The sequence below is a fragment of the Cynocephalus volans genome, chromosome 9, assembly GCF_027409185.1.
Source record: "Cynocephalus volans isolate mCynVol1 chromosome 9, mCynVol1.pri, whole genome shotgun sequence".
Taxonomy (NCBI): Eukaryota; Metazoa; Chordata; class Mammalia; order Dermoptera; family Cynocephalidae; genus Cynocephalus; species Cynocephalus volans.
This window is the reverse complement of record NC_084468.1, coordinates 68809960-68829539: the sequence shown is the minus strand read 5'-3', so window position 1 is coordinate 68829539 and position 19580 is coordinate 68809960. Positions and strand designations below refer to the sequence as shown.

Genomic DNA, 19580 nt, shown 5'->3' with positions numbered 1-19580 from the left:
CTGTGTAACTTTCTGAAAATACAGAGTTCTAAATAACCCCTAAGCATAAAGCAAAAGGCTTTATGTCTTATGGAACTGAAGCACTGTACTGCCTGTATTGGTACAAAGAATTCCAGTTCCATTCATATCAAAAAACATTTTTGTTTCAGTCAAATTGAAACAAGTGACCTGACTTCAATCCAGTGTACATATAACTGAAGCTGTATCCGAAAATTTTCTTCAGAACCCTGAAGACCTCTATAGAAACTCCTGAGGGGAATGAATGGTTTCTCACAAGACCAAGGTAAATATTATCCAAAGCGAAACTTGAGTCTGTATTTTACTGTATTGGGACTTTTCCGAGGTGCAGAAAGGGGAACCTTTGGCTTGATAGGATTAGGTGGCTTTTTCTTTTCAGGAACAGTAACTGTGAAGGATAGTTCTGGCTGCTCCAACTGCTTGAATCTTGGTAGGAAGTGGGTAGAGACGTGCTGAGGTTTAACTCGTGGGCTGCACCCTCGTTTAGCTTTCCCTCTTTTATTCAGGGCCACATACCACTCTCGCCCTGTTTTTTCAGTTCTGTGTATTGCTGAGGCATAGGTATTATAGCTGTTTTCTTGAAATCGCTCCCTGAATTTGCAGTCATCGGTAAATTTTGCCTACGGGGAAAAAAGAGAAAATTTAAGTTGTGGTAATATTTTCACCATGTAGCAAAATACGAAATCTTATACCAAAAAGAAAAACCAAGAATTCTATCGATTCCCTATGCTCTTTTCATTTTCTTTTATAACGCTATATTTGCTTCCTTTAGTGTTGCTTTAAAATTACCACCTTTGGTGTGTGTAAAAAAAATAAAAATAAAAAATAAAAAATGACCACCTTTGTTTCCATATTCCTACTTTATTCATCTTTGTATCACTGATTTTTGTTCACTATGTACTTGGTAACATAATGTCAGTGAATATAAAAATGATAACCAGAACTCTTAGTACACTTGAATACTGCTACTGTTTTTTAAATACTTTGAAATTTGTAGTTAAAAAGTCTTTTAACAAAATAAATTTTTCCTCCTTTTAACAAAAGATTTTTTTCCTCCTAAGTCACCAAGAAAATAAATTGAACTGTAGTACTAAGAAACAGCTGCCTGGTAAAACATGAGTTTGTGTTTGGAGAAATGGAGTCAAATTATTCCTTTGAAAGCATGCATGTGTCAATGTTATCAGTGTGATTTACACTGCTGAGAGAAGGGTAGCATATAGCCCTATTAATATTGCATGTGTTAAAATTCTTCAGGAAAAAAAAATATAGATATATGATAGAGTACATTGGATGCCAAGAAGAAAAAGGTCATTGGAGTCACTAACAACACTTCAGCCAGATCTTACACACACACACGCACACACGCACACAAACACACACACACACACACACCAAATATCTGCCTTTGAAATGCTCTCAGAATAGTGGAAAAGCAGACCAGCAGACATGCATCATAGTGCAGCTTGATAAATGGAAATACGGCAGCAGCTTGCAGAGGGTACGATAACAGCACAGAATAAGGGCATCTGAGAGGTTTGGGGTGGCGGGGAAGGGGGAAGAAAGTCTTCCTAGGAAAGGTATATTTGAGGTGAGTCTTCAAGTACAATTAGACGTTAGGGAGGCAGGAGAAATGAGAAAGGATTTTCAAGGAGCAGGAACAGTGTGTTCAAAGATCAGCATGACACTTTTGAATACCTGTAAGAAGTTCAGTGTCACTTCCACTTAGGATGCATGGGGGAAGTAACAAGAGATGAAGCTGACAAAGTAGGCCAGTACCAGCTCTGAAAGGGCTCAGTCTGCCAAGGTGAGGAATTTGAAGGAGTGTAGTATGGCGGGAGAGCATGAGTGTGGAGTCGGACTGCTGCGATCAGATACCAGTTCTGCCAGTTGAGCTCTTAGCCTTAGGCTTTATATCCACAAGCCTTCCACAGACAGGGCTCTTGTGAGAATCAAAATATCTTTCCAGGGGAGGGATCTGTCACTTTCATCACACTCAAAAGAGTTCATAAGGCTCAAAGAACTGAGAATTCCTATACTAGTCCAGACCACCAGGTTTCATAATTTCAGAGAGCACCATTTGCCTAGAATTCCTATTCTTGGGAATACCAAATATTTTATCCCATTTTAAATTAAAAAAAAAAAAAAAAAACACTAAAAGCTGTAAATTTCTGTCAGGCCAATAGGTTCTATACTGGAATAAAGGCCTTTTTTCCTTGCTTTGAAAGTCTGAATACTGCAAGACAATCTACATAGATCCACTGTTGAAGTCCACACGGAGTTTTGGACTTGTGCAAAGTACAGACAATATCAGAAGACAACAAGTATCAGAACATTTCTAGCTGCATATTTATCCTATGTACAATAGTTCACCTGAGTTATTTACATTTAAGTGTAGTTTGATCAATAAAGCTCTTTATTTGGGGGCTATGAAGTTTTAAGAGGGGTGCTTCAAAAAATTCATGGAAAGATTCATATTATCTTTTAATTGTATTTTCCTATGAACTTTTTGAGGTACCCTCAAAGATCTAGATCTTCCACAAGTCTACTGGTGAATCTCTGGATTTGATCTTGAGAGAGCTGGAGGCAGGTATGTTAAAGAACCACTACCTGTGCCTGCCATTCCTCTCCATCTTGACTTACAACCTGCCAGCCTATGTCTAGACCAAGAGTGCCATGCTGACATCACTTCAGAAGATCATACATTTATTGTTCCTATTTTTTAATTAAAAGGACTTTCTTACAAGTTAAATGTGGATTTGTCTACAGCTGATTAGCTCTTTAAAGCATTCTTCCATTTAATTAGATAATCCCAAAGTTTTATTTTAATATAGATGCTACAGCCATCTGGGATGTTTCTGGCTCCATAAAAGTATAAGCATTTTAGAAAGGTGTGGAGCATTTCATTAAAAAGGATAGTGAGTATACTCACTCTGCCTTGGATTTTTTTAAAAAACGTAGTTGAATAGCATTTAAAGATATATATAATACATTTAAAAATATATATATAATACATTATACCGTGACCTGACTTCTACCTCGGTTTCACAAAAATAGCAGTGATTGCTTTACTCAATTTTGACAGGCAAGCTTTTTAAATGTACTGCATTATTTAATCTTTTTTTTCCTGATAGTGTCCAAGAAAACAAAGAAAGAACATGACATTTTTTAATTGATGTTGCTGAAAAACCTGTGTTCCCAGGGACACACACATACACAAACACACACACACACACACTCTACAGCATATTGAAAAACCTATAGCAATTCCATCTTAGGATCTTTCATATGAATGAAAACCCACCTACCTAATTCCCTAAAATTATTCTATCTAAAAACTGCCTCCCGTTCTCAAGATTCATATTCAAAAGTTTTTTAAAAGAGCCTTTTAAGGAGAGGGCTCTTCAGGCTCTGGATTTTTTAAGGGTCATCTAACTGTCACATAGGGTAGAAATGTCCAGAGTGCTGAGGACCCTCACACTACATGTAGCTCTTTAATCATTCCAAATCCTACGTTAAAACAGGAGTAAAGGCAATCAGACTGTTTTGGCTTTCTTAATTGACTTCTAACTTAATGTTTTGTCTGAAAAATTCTTCCAGCTATGATGAAATAGAACCATTTGAAACAAACATTTCAGTGAATTTTCTCATCAGGAGATCTAGTTTCTTCACGAAGGATCGACTGTTCCTGTCAGTATTCACAGCCTTGCTCAGACAGGGTGGTGACCCTAAGAAGTACGTCTCTGTAGGTAACGTCATGTATGGAGACTTTTTATAGCAGAGTCACTGAGCAGCATAGGTCTTAGCTACAGGTGCTAAAATAAATATATACACTTACATTAAACAATTTGGGATAATAAGTTTTCCTAAATAAGTTTTCATTTTTAAAATTTCCTTTGAATTATGAGAAGTCTTTTAATAAAATATATACTTTTTTAAATAAGAGAACTGCATTATTTCCCTAGAAAACATAAAGTTGACGTATAGACTTTTTCTGCAGTTCAGGTGTGAACTAGAGAAGAGAATCAAATTTCAAATAAGCTATTGAAATAAAGACCCTCATCATTTCAATGCCCTGCCTTCAGTAACTACAACAAAAGCAATCATTAAAATGTTTGTAAAAAATCCCTATCTTTGTTTCAAATTCATTTTTTCACTAATTTATCCAACAGATGTTTATTGACTACATATTACATGCCAGGCATTATGATAGTTGCCACTTTTACAGAGGAGAACAATTCAGACATGGCCCGCTGATGTTCTTTGTTGACTTAAATTATTTGTGTTTTTCTCTTTAATTTCTCCTTGATCTTGCAAGCGTAAAAACAAGTTCTATTCAACCAGCCATAATTGCAAAATTTGAATGAAATGTTTAAATCATCTAATTCTATATAGTTGAGAGTACTCCTAATTGACAAAACGAATAAAACTTAAATGAGTTGAACTATTTTTGCTCAAATATTTAAATTATTCAGAGATGGGGAAACACAGACTTTTTCATTAGAAGGACGCTGTCTTGGTTCTCTACTCATCTCTTCCCACAGAGAAGGATCCGTTTTAAACAATGGATGCTTAAAAGAAGGTCGAGTTCAGCTTACAGGAAGCAAAACTAGTTAACTAGAACATTCCATGAAAAGACTAATTCTGCCAAATTGAAATTAAATAGAGGGTCAATTAAACCAAATAGAAAATTCTTTCTGGAATGATTTTGTTTGAAAAACTCTAAAGTCTCTTAGCATAGTTTTTTTCTTAGTAAATATCATGTTCTACGATGACTGAGGATCCTGTAGTGAATGAGCTCAGCTATGCAAATACCAATTCTCTTTATGTGCAACTACAGAAGTAAATATGCAGTATATGAGGTATAGAGACAGAAGTAAATTTGGAGTGATACCGGTGTACACCTTGAAGTCTTTTATTTAATCAATATTAATTCTTTATTTCACTTTGTTTTCTTTGATTTGCCTTTTTCTCCTGAGAAACTTTATAAAATTAAGAAATAATGCAGCAAATCTGAAAATTAAAGTAATACAGACTATAATATTACTAAATCATTAAAATGTTATGGATGGTAACGTAAACAATTATAGACCACATTGTGCTCTAAGCAACGTTTCCTTGCTGCATGCATCCCTTTTGGGTCTCCTACCTTCTCTTAGTGCTACTTGGTTCCCATTCCTGCTCCCACCAATAGCGCTGCCTGGCACAGGTGTCCTAAGCCTAGGCCATATTGTATGATTGTGCCCTGATGTAGGGTAGTATGCAGCCAGAGGGCTGCCATTTTTACTATTTACCATATAAGCCCCATGTGGGTCAGTTTTAGCCCTGCCATGCTATCTCCAGGGCATGGCCACATATCCTACTTGGTGCTGGACATTTCTCCATTCTATATCTCAGTTCTTCATATTGAGCAAGCAAAGAAATATGAGGTAAATTATTAAGGAATACCAACTACAGGCTGTCTCCTAACTTCATGAATTGCCTTAAAATTACTCAGGAAGCCAGCTCAACAGGCAGATTCCCCAGGCCACATCTCCAGCAATTGAGACTCCAGACTTGTATTGTTAACCAGCATCCTGTGTGATTTTGATGCAGGTTAGGTAAGGACCACACTAGGAGAAACATGGTATAAGATAGGAGCTTTCTTTCTGATGCCTGCAATAACCCTGAAAAGCTGAGCTATTGAAGGCTACTATATGTCAGGTGGTTTTCATATATTATACAATTCTCACAATAATTCCATGACTACTTTTGAGGGTACTATTATCTAATTTTTTAGTCAGAGAAGTAGAGAAAATAACTTATCTAAAGCCCCATATATACCAATTACCAGGATAGGCCTATGGTTTAAATCTCATTTGCTGATTCCTAGACTAAAGCTCTTTCTATAACACTATACAAACAAAGGCTGTCTCACAGGCTTTTATATAGTCTTACTTGCTTTAAAGTTGTTCCACGTTAAAACACTGATGAACAAGTTCCACTCCCTAAACGATCAGAGAAATGTAACACTATCTCTCCCTGTAGGCCCAAATGCATCTCTGAAGCAACAAGTCAGTTCACCAAACTCAGATTTGCTCAATAAAATAGGCCCTTTCGCCAGGCATCCATAGTGCAAAATTAAGGGAAAACTGGCATTTGCTGCAAAGGCAGAGCCTAAACCCATTTGGGGGCCTACATTCAACTTTACTATGTAAATTGAAAGCTCTTAGAGGGCAAGGGAAGTTTCTACTCAAATGCCTGGATATAGCTCATGGTCTTGACTGGCAGAGTGGGGTGCTTAATAAGCTATTTTTTAATGATGATAAGTATTGCTCAAGCCTCCATTTCCCCTTTCAGTAAACAGGCCCAGCTCGAGGGGCTGCCGACTCCTCTTCACTCTGCCCCCAGCGCAGGAAGTCCAGTCCAGATTCTCATCCCAGGCAAGCCAGCTGGCACCCTCCAAAACCAGCAAAGGAGGACGTTCTCGTCCTTGCTTAGGGCTGATCAAGCACACATTCCATGCCTGTTTCGTAAACTGTGCAATTAGCTTTCCTTCCAAACATGATCCTCTAAAACCCTGAGAAACAAAAATAATTCCACCACATGCCTCTCTCTGGTTCTTTAAAATAAGCTTCTGTATTTTTCCCCAATGGACAATAAGCTATCACGCATACTTTATGAAAAGACTGTAGAATACAGGATAGCCACCTTTTCCAAGATTTACATTTTTAAAGGAAATAACGGACAATAAGGCTCAGAAAAAAATTACAGGATCATGGCCATAGGAAATCCTTGACTCTTTAAGAGCCTAAGCCTGAGAATTTTGCTTTTAAATTAAGTTCCTTGGACAAAGGAAAACCCAGTACATAAGGGGCTACTGTATGCACGAAAAGTTTGGACCCAAGGAAAAAAGGTCAATGATAAATAGGATTGGGGGCTGGTCTACATAACTGAAGGGTCACAGCTGCCTGACCCCAAAATCAGAAAGAAGGAGGCTGAGGATCATCAAACAGCTGCCGGAGAGCAAATTTAGGAAGATGTATAAACATTAAGTGCTGAATACTTTCGAAGCACTACTCTGTTTTATATGTATTATCTCTTTAAAACACTTCAGTATTACAGCAGAGTGCTACTTTATTTTTCCTCCTTTTTTAGTCGATCAAACCAAGGAATAGAAAAGTGAGCACAATGACACAGTCAGCAAGCGATGGAGAAGATTCGGCCATGGGCAATCTAACCGCACTCTTCCCCAGCATACTCAGGGCCTTTCGCTCCTGCTCTGGGCCAACTTAGATGAATCCAGAAAGAGGCTTTCAATAAGGTCACCACACCAGAGGAGCAAAGATGAAGAGACAGAGAGGTAGAGACAGAAAGAGAAGGGCACTCAGTCTCAGAAAGTACCTCAGCAGGGAAAGGTCAAGAGAAAGAGTGGAGGCCACAGCGATGGCTGTCTAACCCTCATGATTCTTGGGGAAGCGATTGTCTCCTGCTCTCCTTGATTCCTGACACATTTTGACAGGAGAAAACCATACACCTTCATCCTTGTACAGAATGTTAAAAAAGGCTGCATGGTAGAAATCTGGCTGCACTGTATTTTTAAACTGGCAAAGACTTTAAGGAGAGCTGCATGTAGATTAGAGGCTTGAATGCATGCAGAAAGCTCCACACATTTAGATGGTTGAAGTTCAAATAAAACATCTCTTATGGAATTAACAATCTTAGCACAAAGATGAACTTGGCATCAATGCTACCCAAATCTAACTGCTCTGTGCTGCCATTTGTTTGCCCTCTCTGTGTCCACTGATGATGAAACATTTATTAAATAAAGATTTCTTGGCCGACCCCATGGCTCACTGGGAGAGTGCGGCGCTGGGAGCGCAGCAGCGCTCCCGCTGTGGGTTCGGATCCTATATAGGGATGGCCAGTGTGCTCACTGGCTGAGTGCGGTGCGGACGACACCAAGCCAAGGGCTGTGATCCCCTTACTGGTCACATAAAAGAAAGAAAGAAAGAAAAAAAAAAGATTTCTGTAAACAGAACCTATCTCTCTTCTCTTTTGAAAGTTCTGATGGATACATCCCCTCCTCTTTAGATTCTAAAATCAAGCACTAAAGACACAAGTAAATGGGGGAAAAAGTCCAAAAACTACTTTGAATCAGAGAGAGAGGGAGAGAGAGACAGAGAGAGAAGCAACTAGAAAGAAAATAAAGGAGGAAATTAGCAATTTTAACTACAAATCTAAATGTGTCTGTTTATTTAGCTATTAGAGTGCTGTAAATATTCTAAGGATATGCCACAGTATTCATTTTTTACATGTAATAATTAATGAAAATATTATTAAATCATGTTCATTAATTTCTATAAAATAATAGGTAAAAACAATGTAATTGGCACTAAACAAATCTTCTTTCAAGCTTTTCTCTACCAAGCATTATAGTATTTAAAGAGAAAGAGAGAAAGCAAATTTTAAGAGGATATAGTTCTGGTTCAAATCACTTGTTAACTATTTAACTTAAGGAAAATAATTTAACATCTCTGAGACTCTTTCCTCACCTCATTATCTAATGAGATAATATGAGTAAAAGAGCTTTCAAAGAACTATGAAAGTACATTATCTCTGCCTAGTAACTAATTTTTAATACTCTGATTGTTACCATAAAAACTGAGTTGAAAAATCTACAATTATCCACGGATATTTCTCAGTGCAATGGGGGATTGCTTTCCCCAGAATTATATGAATTCTTTACATTTTTAGTTCATATTACTTTGCAGATATAACCCTAATGGTATAATGGTACTCTTTAAATTCCTCTGCACAATTATTAATTTAAAACAACTCACAAATTACATATCTCATCCTTAAAGTATAAGAGTTTTTAGACTTTTTGATGATAATGTAATTTTGTAAAAATCCAAACAAAATCAAATCATCATATTTAAAGTTACAAGAACAATATTTCAACATGTCTAACTAGAAACAAAAGAGGAAAGAAACCAGCCGGGCATAAAACTGATAATTGCTAGGATTAATACTATTTCTAAATTCAACTTCTTCAAAATAAATCACTTTATAATTTAATTAGGTTTTCATCTAGAGAAAAAGGTGCTAATAAAAGCTCAAATAAGAAAAAGCTGGCTTGGACAATTGGTTTAGAAAGAATCCACATAATCGTGGGGCTTAATTTTTTTTTTTTTTATCTACAATTCAGCTCAAAGTCATCAGAATGACTTTTAAATCAAAGAGCTTCAGTGAGTGACAAGAGCAAGACTTGCTTTGTACTGTTTAAAAGTCATTATTCCATGAAATAACTTTAGCCTGCCAAGATGAGAAAGAATAACAGATGCTGTTTTTGCATTATCTGCATTATTTCAACCAGCCCTCCTTAGACATTTGGGTCAAATTTCTAGAAATTTGTTACTTGCATTTGACAGAGGAATCATGTATCCTAACCTCTTAGCTTGACCTTTCTAATTGGCATCCATTTGTAATACTTGGCTTTCTGTGGCAATTATCCTTAAGCTGGTCCAAGTTTAGTCTCTTTTTTCTGTGTACTAGGGCATAAATCAGAATATTTAAAAAGCTAAGATTTTTCACTGAAGACAAACAAACCAATAAGAGAAAGTTTCTTTATATGCATTGTGTATTATTAAGAAGCTTAGATTTCAAAGGTGCTTCAATTGTTTACAACCTTAAGGTAGAATGAGGAAAAGTTATTCTGTTCAGATATGTTTAATCATTGTTTTCTATCCTGTATGCAGATTTTTAAGTCAATTTTTAATAAAATGAAATGTTCTACTTTTGTAGGATGATGCAGAATTTTGTTCCTTAAAATTATTTATTTTAAAAAATAATTTATTATTTAATAAAAAATCAAAGAGCAGTTATTTTATGAATAGTATATTATAGCTTGCTAGAGTACAATAACCAGCTCAGAAAATGAAACAGGCAGATTGTTTTATAATTCTTGCAATGGGTAATTGAAGAGTTTAACAAAGATTTCTGTTTATCTTAATAAAATAAGAATTTAGTAGTTTATTATATTTATAATATATTTAGATTATTACTGAGCACTTACAATATACCAAATACTGTTCTAAACATTTTACATGTATTATCTCATTTCATCCTCAAATAACTATGGAAATTGCTTGAATTCTACTGTCTCCTCCAAAGGATATTAACAAGTCACCTTTAGATGTTAAAAAGGAAAGGAAAATTGTGAAAGTCTTACACATTGAACCAAGTGATATTCTCACTGAATTTTTTTAAAGGTTTATAAAGTAAAGATCACAAATAGTAAGTTTCAGTTATTTGCGCTTTTGATTAAAAACTCCTGTATACTTTGAAAATTGGAGAAATGATATTTCAACTATTCTTTTCATAAGAACTAAAGAGATTAAGGATTTAAAAAAAAACTTTATAGAATAATTGCTTTTTTAAATGATTTAATGTGAAGAAACTTAGTATACCACCGAAAAAGCATAAATCATTTTTAAGTGCTGTACATACATACGAACACAAATAAACAGAATTTGTGAGTGGGAAAACTACTAAACATATTTCACTATCTTTAAAATGCCTTAATAATTCACAGGTAATGAGCATTTGCATAACAAAGCAAAGAATTAACTTACAAAATGTGTAAACAGTCTGAAAAAAATTGAGCGCAAAATTAGTCTTCCTTGTATTAAGAAGTAATTATTTTTAATGTGAAAGCTCCTCAAATTTGTCAAATAAAATTTCTCTATGGAAGGTCAAAGTCTTCTCATTATTAATGTCGTCCTTCCCTACTTGGTAATATGAAAATATGTTAAATTACCTAGGCCCAATTCATGACATTGTGAATAGCTTATAAAATTAAATAAGAATTTCATCTACTAAATACACATAATCACCATAAACATGTAAATTTAAATTGTCATGTAAAATATTATTGCCATAATATTTCTCCTTACTTGGGCCACTTCTAAGAAATAAATGATGACAACCACTTTGAGAATGCTATTTTCAAATACACTTACCCTTAAAACTTTTTGTAGACTCCATAATATCTTTCCAAGTAAATAAAATAATTAAATGATTACCTACAAAAACATACACAATTCTCTTTGTTAAATGTACATACAATCTTACCAAAAAATTAAATTCTAAGTAAATTGTCTTACCTATCAACAATTTGGAAAATCACTTCATTCTGTTTTACAAATGTAAAATCTCTATAACACCTTTAACAAATATAAAGTAATTCTACTTACACTTGCATGGAGTTTTCCTTTTTTTGACATCGCTAAAAATTTGTTGCTGAAAACTCCTCGTATTCCTACAATCCCCTGAGACACAGCAAATATTTCCAAAACACCTAGGATGACAGAAATCCCAAAATAAAACACAGACTCTTCTATATATCATTGTGAAGAATTAAATTTCTGCATAGATTCTTTCCATTCTTTATTACTGCAATTAAAAAAAGAACTTAGTATTTAACATCTTTGTTTTTTGTGATATTCACTATGTTACAAAAGGCTAGTATTCAAGTGTACATTTAAAATGATTAATTTCAAGTTTTAAAAATTTGATTCTGCTTCATCAGTAATTCTTATTTGTTTTGACAAATAAATTGCTTTTAGTAAACAATGTTTGACAGTAAAATCATTTCTAATTCTGAAGGAATTGAAAAGATATTTTTTCTGAGTGTTTTTCAAAATAATTTTCATCCATTGTTTTTCCATCAAAGATAATACACTACTTTGAATATTAAAGCACATAAAGTCTGTACTCAAGACTATATAAATCTTTCAAAAGCTTGGAAAATGGTACTCATTTATGTAAAATAAATCCTTCTGTAATCACCACAATTATAAGAGCACAAATAAGTATATACTGTACTCAATCATTTATTGTGTGGCTTATTTAAAACTAAACATAACAAGATACAAAAAGTATTATACATAACTTGGGATTATTGACTCAATGAAGTGTTTAATGGATTATGCTTTTAGACATCTTCCATTTTGAATCATTTCCTGAAAAAAAATTAATGAGATACTTTATTGTCTTAATGTTTATATTTTGTATTTCATAGTTATCATTAAGTCCATGTCCCTCCCACAATAATTTCAAAGTCCACATCCACTGCATCAAGGGGACCACATGCCGCAGTTCACGGAGTATTTTAAGTAGATGAAACTCATAGTCCACATATAATTGGAAAGCTTGCCTGTTTATCATAAACTCACATATATTTTTTGTATGAACATGAGGAAAGCATAATGTTTTTTGTTACTTGACTAAATTATCAAACTGAAAAAAAAAACCACAATAATACAGTTCAGTAGAGCTAGAAAGGGACCTGTTCTAGAAAGAAACAAAAGAAGGAAGAAAAGAAGGAAAGAAGGAAGCAGAAAGGAAGAAAGGGAGGGAAGAAGGGAGGAAAAAAGAACATCTCAATATTCCAATCTATAATATTCTGAGTATATATACTAATTAGGATACTCAATAGAACTGCTGAATAGAGAAATTCACCAGATTTCCTTAAAATACCAATCTCCCCCCCCAAGAAAAGTACATATAAAATTACTTAATTTACAAAAAAAGAAGTATATTATAAATACGGATAAGTACATATATATGAGCAACTTTTTAGAGCACTTTCATTGCACAATGTAAGCTAACATTTACAATTGCAGCAAACAGGCTGCTTATTCAACTTTGTTTCATAAAAATACTTGATCAGAAATTCATGGGGAAAAGGGATAGCTGAACAACTATTTTTTTGTTATAAATATTCTTAGCCCAGAATAAATAAAACACATCTCAGGGAAACTGCAGCTACTAATTCATTAATGAAGTTTTCTTTAAAACAAAAACAAAAAAATAAAAATAAAGAAAACAAGGAAAAGACTAAAAACTCTCAGTAAATGAATTACTTTTACTTTTAGGAAGAAACTGCTAAAGAAACTGGTGTCCCATAAGCCTTTTCCTTCAAAATGTTTTCAAAATGCTGTTTACAATAGACTTTACTATAAGAATTATTTGATGGTGATATACACCCAAACAAAGGTTTAGAAGCATTATTGTTTTATCAAATAGTAGCAAAGCACACAGAATGATTTGTAAAGTTCAATATACTACACAGATAAACTATGCTATGTCAATATTATTACTAAAGCATGACTAGAATACCTGAATACAAAATTATACTTCTATCAGAATTACAGAATGATATCGAGAACAGCATTAATGATTTTAGATACTTGGGAGATGGAGGATGTGATTTTAAATATTGTGTAAGCATGTGTGTTCAAAAACAAGAAAGGGAGAACATGACAAATTGTGTATGTGTGGAATAATAGACATAAAAGAGATAATATGTAGTTGGTAGAAGAGGAGACTTGGTTGTATGTTTCCCCCAATTTACTCATGGTTCCAGATTGCTAGAGGTGTTTTATTCTATTCTCTGAAAAAATACCGGGTGTAAATGGAAATCTATTGTACATTAATGAAAAAAAATGGTAGTGTAACAGATAAAATTCTCATAAGCATATGCGTTTTGCAGGTTAACTTGTAAGACATCAAGATAAAAGGGTTTCATAAATATTTGTTTAATGGAAATATTAGTGCTTTGCCAAAGTGAACTATTGGTTTCTGACAACTAACATGTTCGATTATTTAAGAAAGACCCATTTGATTCATTTAACTTGTATTTCAACACAGTGTACATTATGTGTGCATATGTTATGTACAATTTGCATTTAAATGAGTTTTAAATATGGGAAGATGAAGTAGTATATGTTGAAGTGTTATTATTTTATTACATACTGCATGGTTTCTTCTCTTGTAAGTTTCAACATAAAAATGTTGTATTGCCTGAGAAAGAAAGGATTTTATACTTTTAAGAAAATTATATTTAATTGAAAGCTTAAAAATACATTTTTACATATATCATTCTATTAATATTTTGAAGAGTGCAAGAGAGAGAAAAGATGAGATTAGATGAAAGAAATATTTTACACATAGGCAACTTTGGTATTGATCTTCTTCATTATAATGTAAGTATGGCTTAATATTGGGAATGCTGTTAAGATCATAATTTTCAAAGTAATGTTAGCAGTGATTTCACAATGTCTTGTTTTCTAGAGTAATGGAGCAGATTCTACAAACTTCAAAATTCACCTCCCTGCCTTCCCCCCCCAGAACCCTCAATCACAGGCCTATGGATTTTACTATGCCAAATCTCAGTAACTCATCAGAGAATTCCACATAATATTTTAAACCCATGTGCATTAACTACACATTTATAAAATTCCAAAAATCATTTCTCTAACACTATTTTTTTTTAATTTCAGTAATTTCCTGACCCTTATCATTAGAAGTCAGTGATAATAAATTTGATGGGAACTTACAATTAACCTTATGGATGCCAAGATGATATCTTTAAGCAAAACTGTGGAAGGCCAAGTTTGTCTCACAGATCATAGCCAATGACTTTGCTAAATTGGATTTTCTTTGATCCTCTCACTCCCTCTCTTTTGCCTTGTCAGGAAAACATGTGTACTAAAACACGTGTACACATGTATGGACACATGTTTTACTACTCTTCTGCTATTGTGGCCCCCTCCTGCTTGGGAAGTAAGGGAAGGAGGGTCAGTATAAATTTATTCACAGTAAAGTGCTGGTGACTGTGTTATCTTTCCTAAGATGTTCATGTTTAAGAGAACTGAAAGAAGAGGGCAATGCTTAACAAAATTAATTATTCTCTCTTGGTGGAATTTCAAGCTTAGCATCTAAATTGAAGGAGTCAAGAATTTCTTGATGTCTCTCAGATTATACACAGTCTGCTTAATCCACTTACAAGGATAGTTATGCATTATGAAGTAAGTTACTTCAGTAAGAGAACATATATCTAGATTTTTTACTTAGTCCTCTCCAGATTTTTTAGTATACAAGGGCCCTATTGATAGTGGTTGATACAATGATATCAACATCTCCTTTTTCTCCCTTTTCTTAGTGATTAAAATACAGATATTCCAAGTGTTCCACAAGTATTCAGAAGCTTTCAACAACCCATCTAAAAATCCCCAAAGAAAAATATTTTAAAACTGAAGTTTATCTACTTGCATCCACACAGCAACAGCCATGCTGTGCCAAGTTATCAAATGTGAGTCTTGAAATATACAGTTTAACAGTCTTTGTTGATTAAATTAGTGACAGAAATTTTCCATTTGAGTTTTTCTTCAGAGTAGATACAGATATCTAGGCTTGAGGGATTGTCTAATGACTTTACATAACACCAAAATTGATAGTGAACTCAGTTTTTTTTTTTTTTAAATTAGTAAAACTGAGGGTTCTGTTAGTCAAAATATGTGATTGAAATTTTCACATTGTATGTGAACACTTCTGCCTTGTGTATCCATAGCCTTAAACTTTTCCATCTGAAATTGACAATTACCTGATTTCCCATTCTTCAATGGCCCAACATAAGTAGACAGAAGCAGTATATTGAAACTAAATTTGCAAGCATATAAATTTAAGTAAACCCTTTGTTTCTATGCAACAGTTGAATCTTATCATTGGTCTTGTCCATTTTTCATCAGTCCACAGTATTTCTTCACAATAAGGGTTTATTTGCAATGAGCTTGATTTCATTTCCTGTCTTCAAAACTTAGGATAACTATTATATAAGAGAAGCTAAGAGTATATTAATAGGTGCATCTAAACTAAACAAATTATGTTTCAAAATCTGTGGCTGGAGTGTCTGATGGTGAAACTAAAAAATATTAACAATTGCAAAAATATTTAATGTCAAATAATAGTTGTGAAAAATATATTTGTCTGTTCTATCTAACGAATATTAGACTATTATTGGGTTTTAAAGAACCTGTTAGAATGCAGTTTCATGGCAAAGTTTTGAAACTGAAAGCTTTCTGAAGTGGCAGGCTCGTAACAAAAAATATTAGTTTTCTGTTATTGCTATTTCACAGACAGTAGAAGTAGACAGTGAGATAGAACTGATGTATCCTCCATGGCCCTTGATTCAACCCTCTTGTGTGATAGACAAATGCTTCCCCATATACTCTAAGCAACAACCTGTGAACAACACCTTAGTTTACATAAATGTTAGGAAACCTTCAAGTGCTGCCTTCAAACAAGTAAATGACGACTGAAAATAGCCTACTGTTTCTTTTTCACAGCGACATAAAGGCACAAACCCATTTTAAATTTCCAAATTACATATTATTCTACTAAACATAAGTCATTCTATAAATTCTTCATCCATCAATAGTAGCAAAATTTTATGAAGTAGTATTGAACACTCCAGACATCACAAAGCAGAAAAGCGCTATGATTTGAATATGATTGTTTCCTCTGTGAGAAAAATCTATGGAAGTCAAAAAAGGAAGGGAAAAAATAAACTAACACAAAGTAACCAAAACATTACACTTAGTGAGGGAGGTATTCTCTATTGGGTGCATGAATGAATAAGGGAACAAAAGCAAGTCATGTAAAAGACACAGAGACCAAACTGAAGGGCTGCTCTAAACACGAATAAATTAGAAGTTAGTGAAATTAAGTTTTATTTAGGCACTGTTTAGGAAACGTCTCCATTCTCTTGTAGCTATCTTTCAACGTGGATTTTAAAATAAAATGTACCTTGGAAATAAGGGAGAGTGGTCAATGTCCTCTTTAGCTGAATGTTTTCTCTTTTGATCTGTTCTCACTTTCCTTCATTTGCTTTTCTACCACTTCCCCTCTAGCAAGGCCTATGCTGCAAAACTCTTTGTCTCTTAAGGTGTCTTTGCAGAGAAGAGGGTGAATACCTAGGAAGTGAGCCTTCCTTTCAGATATTCCCAGAACACCAAAAACCATCCCAGACACATTCCTTTAGCCCTCTGGGCTCCAACCTACGGCCTGCTAATTTGGGGTCTTCCCTTGGGCACACAGAAGTTATGGTCTGTTGGTGCTGATTTTCTGGATAAGCTTACAGAATAGAGAAAGGTCTCCTGTAAGACCGAGAAGGAAAGATTGCTGGAAGTGGGGAATACGCCCTGATGTTTGATGGAGTAGAATTGGATGGGACAAAATATGGACAATTGGAAATACTTTAAATAGATGTAACTCTTGGTGTTCCTGCAATCTTAGAAAATTTCCCTTCACCCCAAAAGACCTTGCCCTTTATCCCAAAGGTGGGCAGTTATTTGATAAGAGTGAAATTAACTCTAAAACATGAAAAGGCTCCTCTAAGGAGCTTGCGGGAGGTCCTGGGACTTGCGGGGTTTGTGCGGAGGGCCCTCTTGCGTTGGGTGCCCCGACCACCTCGCCGCGTGCGCCGCAGCCTGCTGAAGCCGCACGGCCGGCAAGACAGGCGCAGGGGGCGGCCGTGGACCTGCTCCTCTCCCAGCGCGAACCAGCGGGTCTTCCACACCAGGCCCCCTGAACCCCCGGGAAGAGGTTTGCCAGGCGACCACCTCACCAAAGTGCGCACCTCCAGCCCGGCTCCGGAGGCAGCTGCCAGACTGTCAGACGGCGGTGGCGCCCACGCTCCTCCGGAGCGTGTGTCAGAAGCCAAAGGGCCCGTGGGGTCGTTAGGCTGAAACGGAGCAAGTTAGGTAGACCTGGGAGCTACCAGGCTGATGCTCGAGGGCCGGCGACTATGCGCCCCGCTGTCTTCTGGCCACGTTTCCGCTCTCTCAGGGCATCTCAGAGGCCTGCGCTGTGGCTCTACCTGGTGGAGTAACTAACCCTCGCTGATTGAGCGATCTGGCCCTACTGAAGAAAAGTCCCGCAGAGATCGCCCCAGGACCGCACACAGCACCAAGTCATCTCTCCCCTCAGCTGCCCAGAAAAGGTGAGAGGAACCAGAGGAGCGGCTGTGATGGTCTGGAAACGCAGATGGGTGGAAGGGAAAAGGAGCGAGAAAGCAGGAAGAGAGAGCACGCTAAAGAGAAAACTCAGGGAGGGAGAAAATTGAGAACTTGCTTTTTAAAAAAATCCTACACAATTTGCACCTGTACGGAATTGAAACTCCTCTGCGTCTCTTCTAAAATGAATTTCCCCTAACTGTCCTTGGGGAACAAACGCTTAAACAAGGGATTGTCTCAAGAAATTAAACGTTGCTAAACCCAGCTCTGGAGTTAATAATACCAATGTTCATCACGTCTCCCTCTATAAACGTGCACAGTTTTCCAGATCACTGTCTTCTTCCAAGCAGAAATGTCTGGCTCCTCCCAGAAATACATGTATATTCTATATGTATATGATGTTTGTATATGTATACATAGCTATGTGCACAATATACATATATACACACATATAGGTATATGTACATATACAATATTAATTTGGGGTTTATGGTAGCGGTGGAAAGGGGAAAGTGTTTGAGATTTGATTCTTCTAAAAAATAACTTCAGTTATGGACAGAGAAAGGGATTCACTTTGACGGCTAATGAAGATGTCAGCCTAGTTCATGAGCAGAAGGTAAACAGAAATTGGACAAGGAGAAGGAAAGAGATTTTTATTTTTTTCTCCAGGCATGGCTGGAAGCTTTGGGGCCAGGGCCAAGTGGAAACAAGGTGCCTGTCTGGCCAACCCCTGGGTAACCCTACACCTCAGGAATCGCCATTCCTCATGCCCACGAGAGGGGTGCGCGTGTGCGCATCTCCGCCTAACCAGCCCAGCTGTTTCGAGGACCAGCTGGGTCCCAGTGGCAGGGGCTCCGGAAGGTGCGCCTGTGGCCCAGGGAATACAGGCTGTCTGTCCCTCCCGAATCTACCGCCGACGGCCTAGGACGGATTTCGTAGGAGAGCGAGCAACTTACTTAACATATTGGCTTCGTGGGAGCCATTGACTTTGCCATCCGGGTAGATCTGCAGATGGAAACCGATGCCCACTCTGCAGTAGAGGCTGCCGGTCCGGCGCCCCGAGGGGCTCCACTGGAAACTGCCCTGCTCCAAGCCGCTTCCTTGGCTGCCCAGAGAAGCTGAGGGAGAGGAGGAGGCAGAAGAAGAGGAAGACGTTGTGCTATTGCTGACCTGGCTGCTGCTGGAGCCTCTCGGGGGGGTCCTATCAGTGGCAGCGGGTCCGGGTTGCCCTTTGGGTGCGAGGCGCTTCTCCCCGTGAGCCCAGGCGCTGAGGATCAGGTGGCTGAGGAAGAGGAGGAGGAAGGACAAGCTCATTCTTCCAGCCGCGGGGGTCCTAAGCGCATCTTGCAGAGCTGGTTCTGGGCTCTGTAGCCCCCGCGCGGCTGCGTGCCTCTGGCGCTGCCCCCCTCGCCGCACCAGGTGGACATAGCCTCGGGGAAGACAGAGGGAAAGGAGGAGAGAGAGAGGCCACTCGAGCGGATCTCGGCGCTGGCACCGGGATATTTATAACGTCAGTGATCTCACTGCTCGGTGCACGCCTGCGAAGCTTCCCCTCACCCGCCGCTTTGTGTACTCACTGGCCGGTGCGGGGTGGGAGCCTCGCGGTCCCGGGGGCGGGGGCTGTGAAGGAGGGAGGAGATGGGAGAGAGAGAGCGGGAGGAGGAGCCGGGCTGCGAGACGCTGCACCCCGGACGCTGGGTGCGCCCTCCCCAGGGCCAGGCACCC

At 37.0% G+C, this 19580-nt stretch overlaps 1 protein-coding gene across 1 annotated transcript; it reads right to left on the bottom strand.

Annotated features, from left to right (window-relative positions):
* Window positions 1-290: 290 nt before the first annotated feature.
* FGF5 (fibroblast growth factor 5) lies at window positions 291-19169 on the bottom strand. The gene is made up of 3 exons (XM_063108642.1): window positions 18812-19169; window positions 11253-11356; window positions 291-638 (listed from the first exon to the last, which is right to left on the bottom strand). Exons 1-3 carry the CDS (start codon window positions 19167-19169, stop codon window positions 291-293), a joined length of 810 nt encoding a protein of 269 aa, XP_062964712.1.
* Between the last annotated feature and the right edge of the window lie 411 nt (window positions 19170-19580).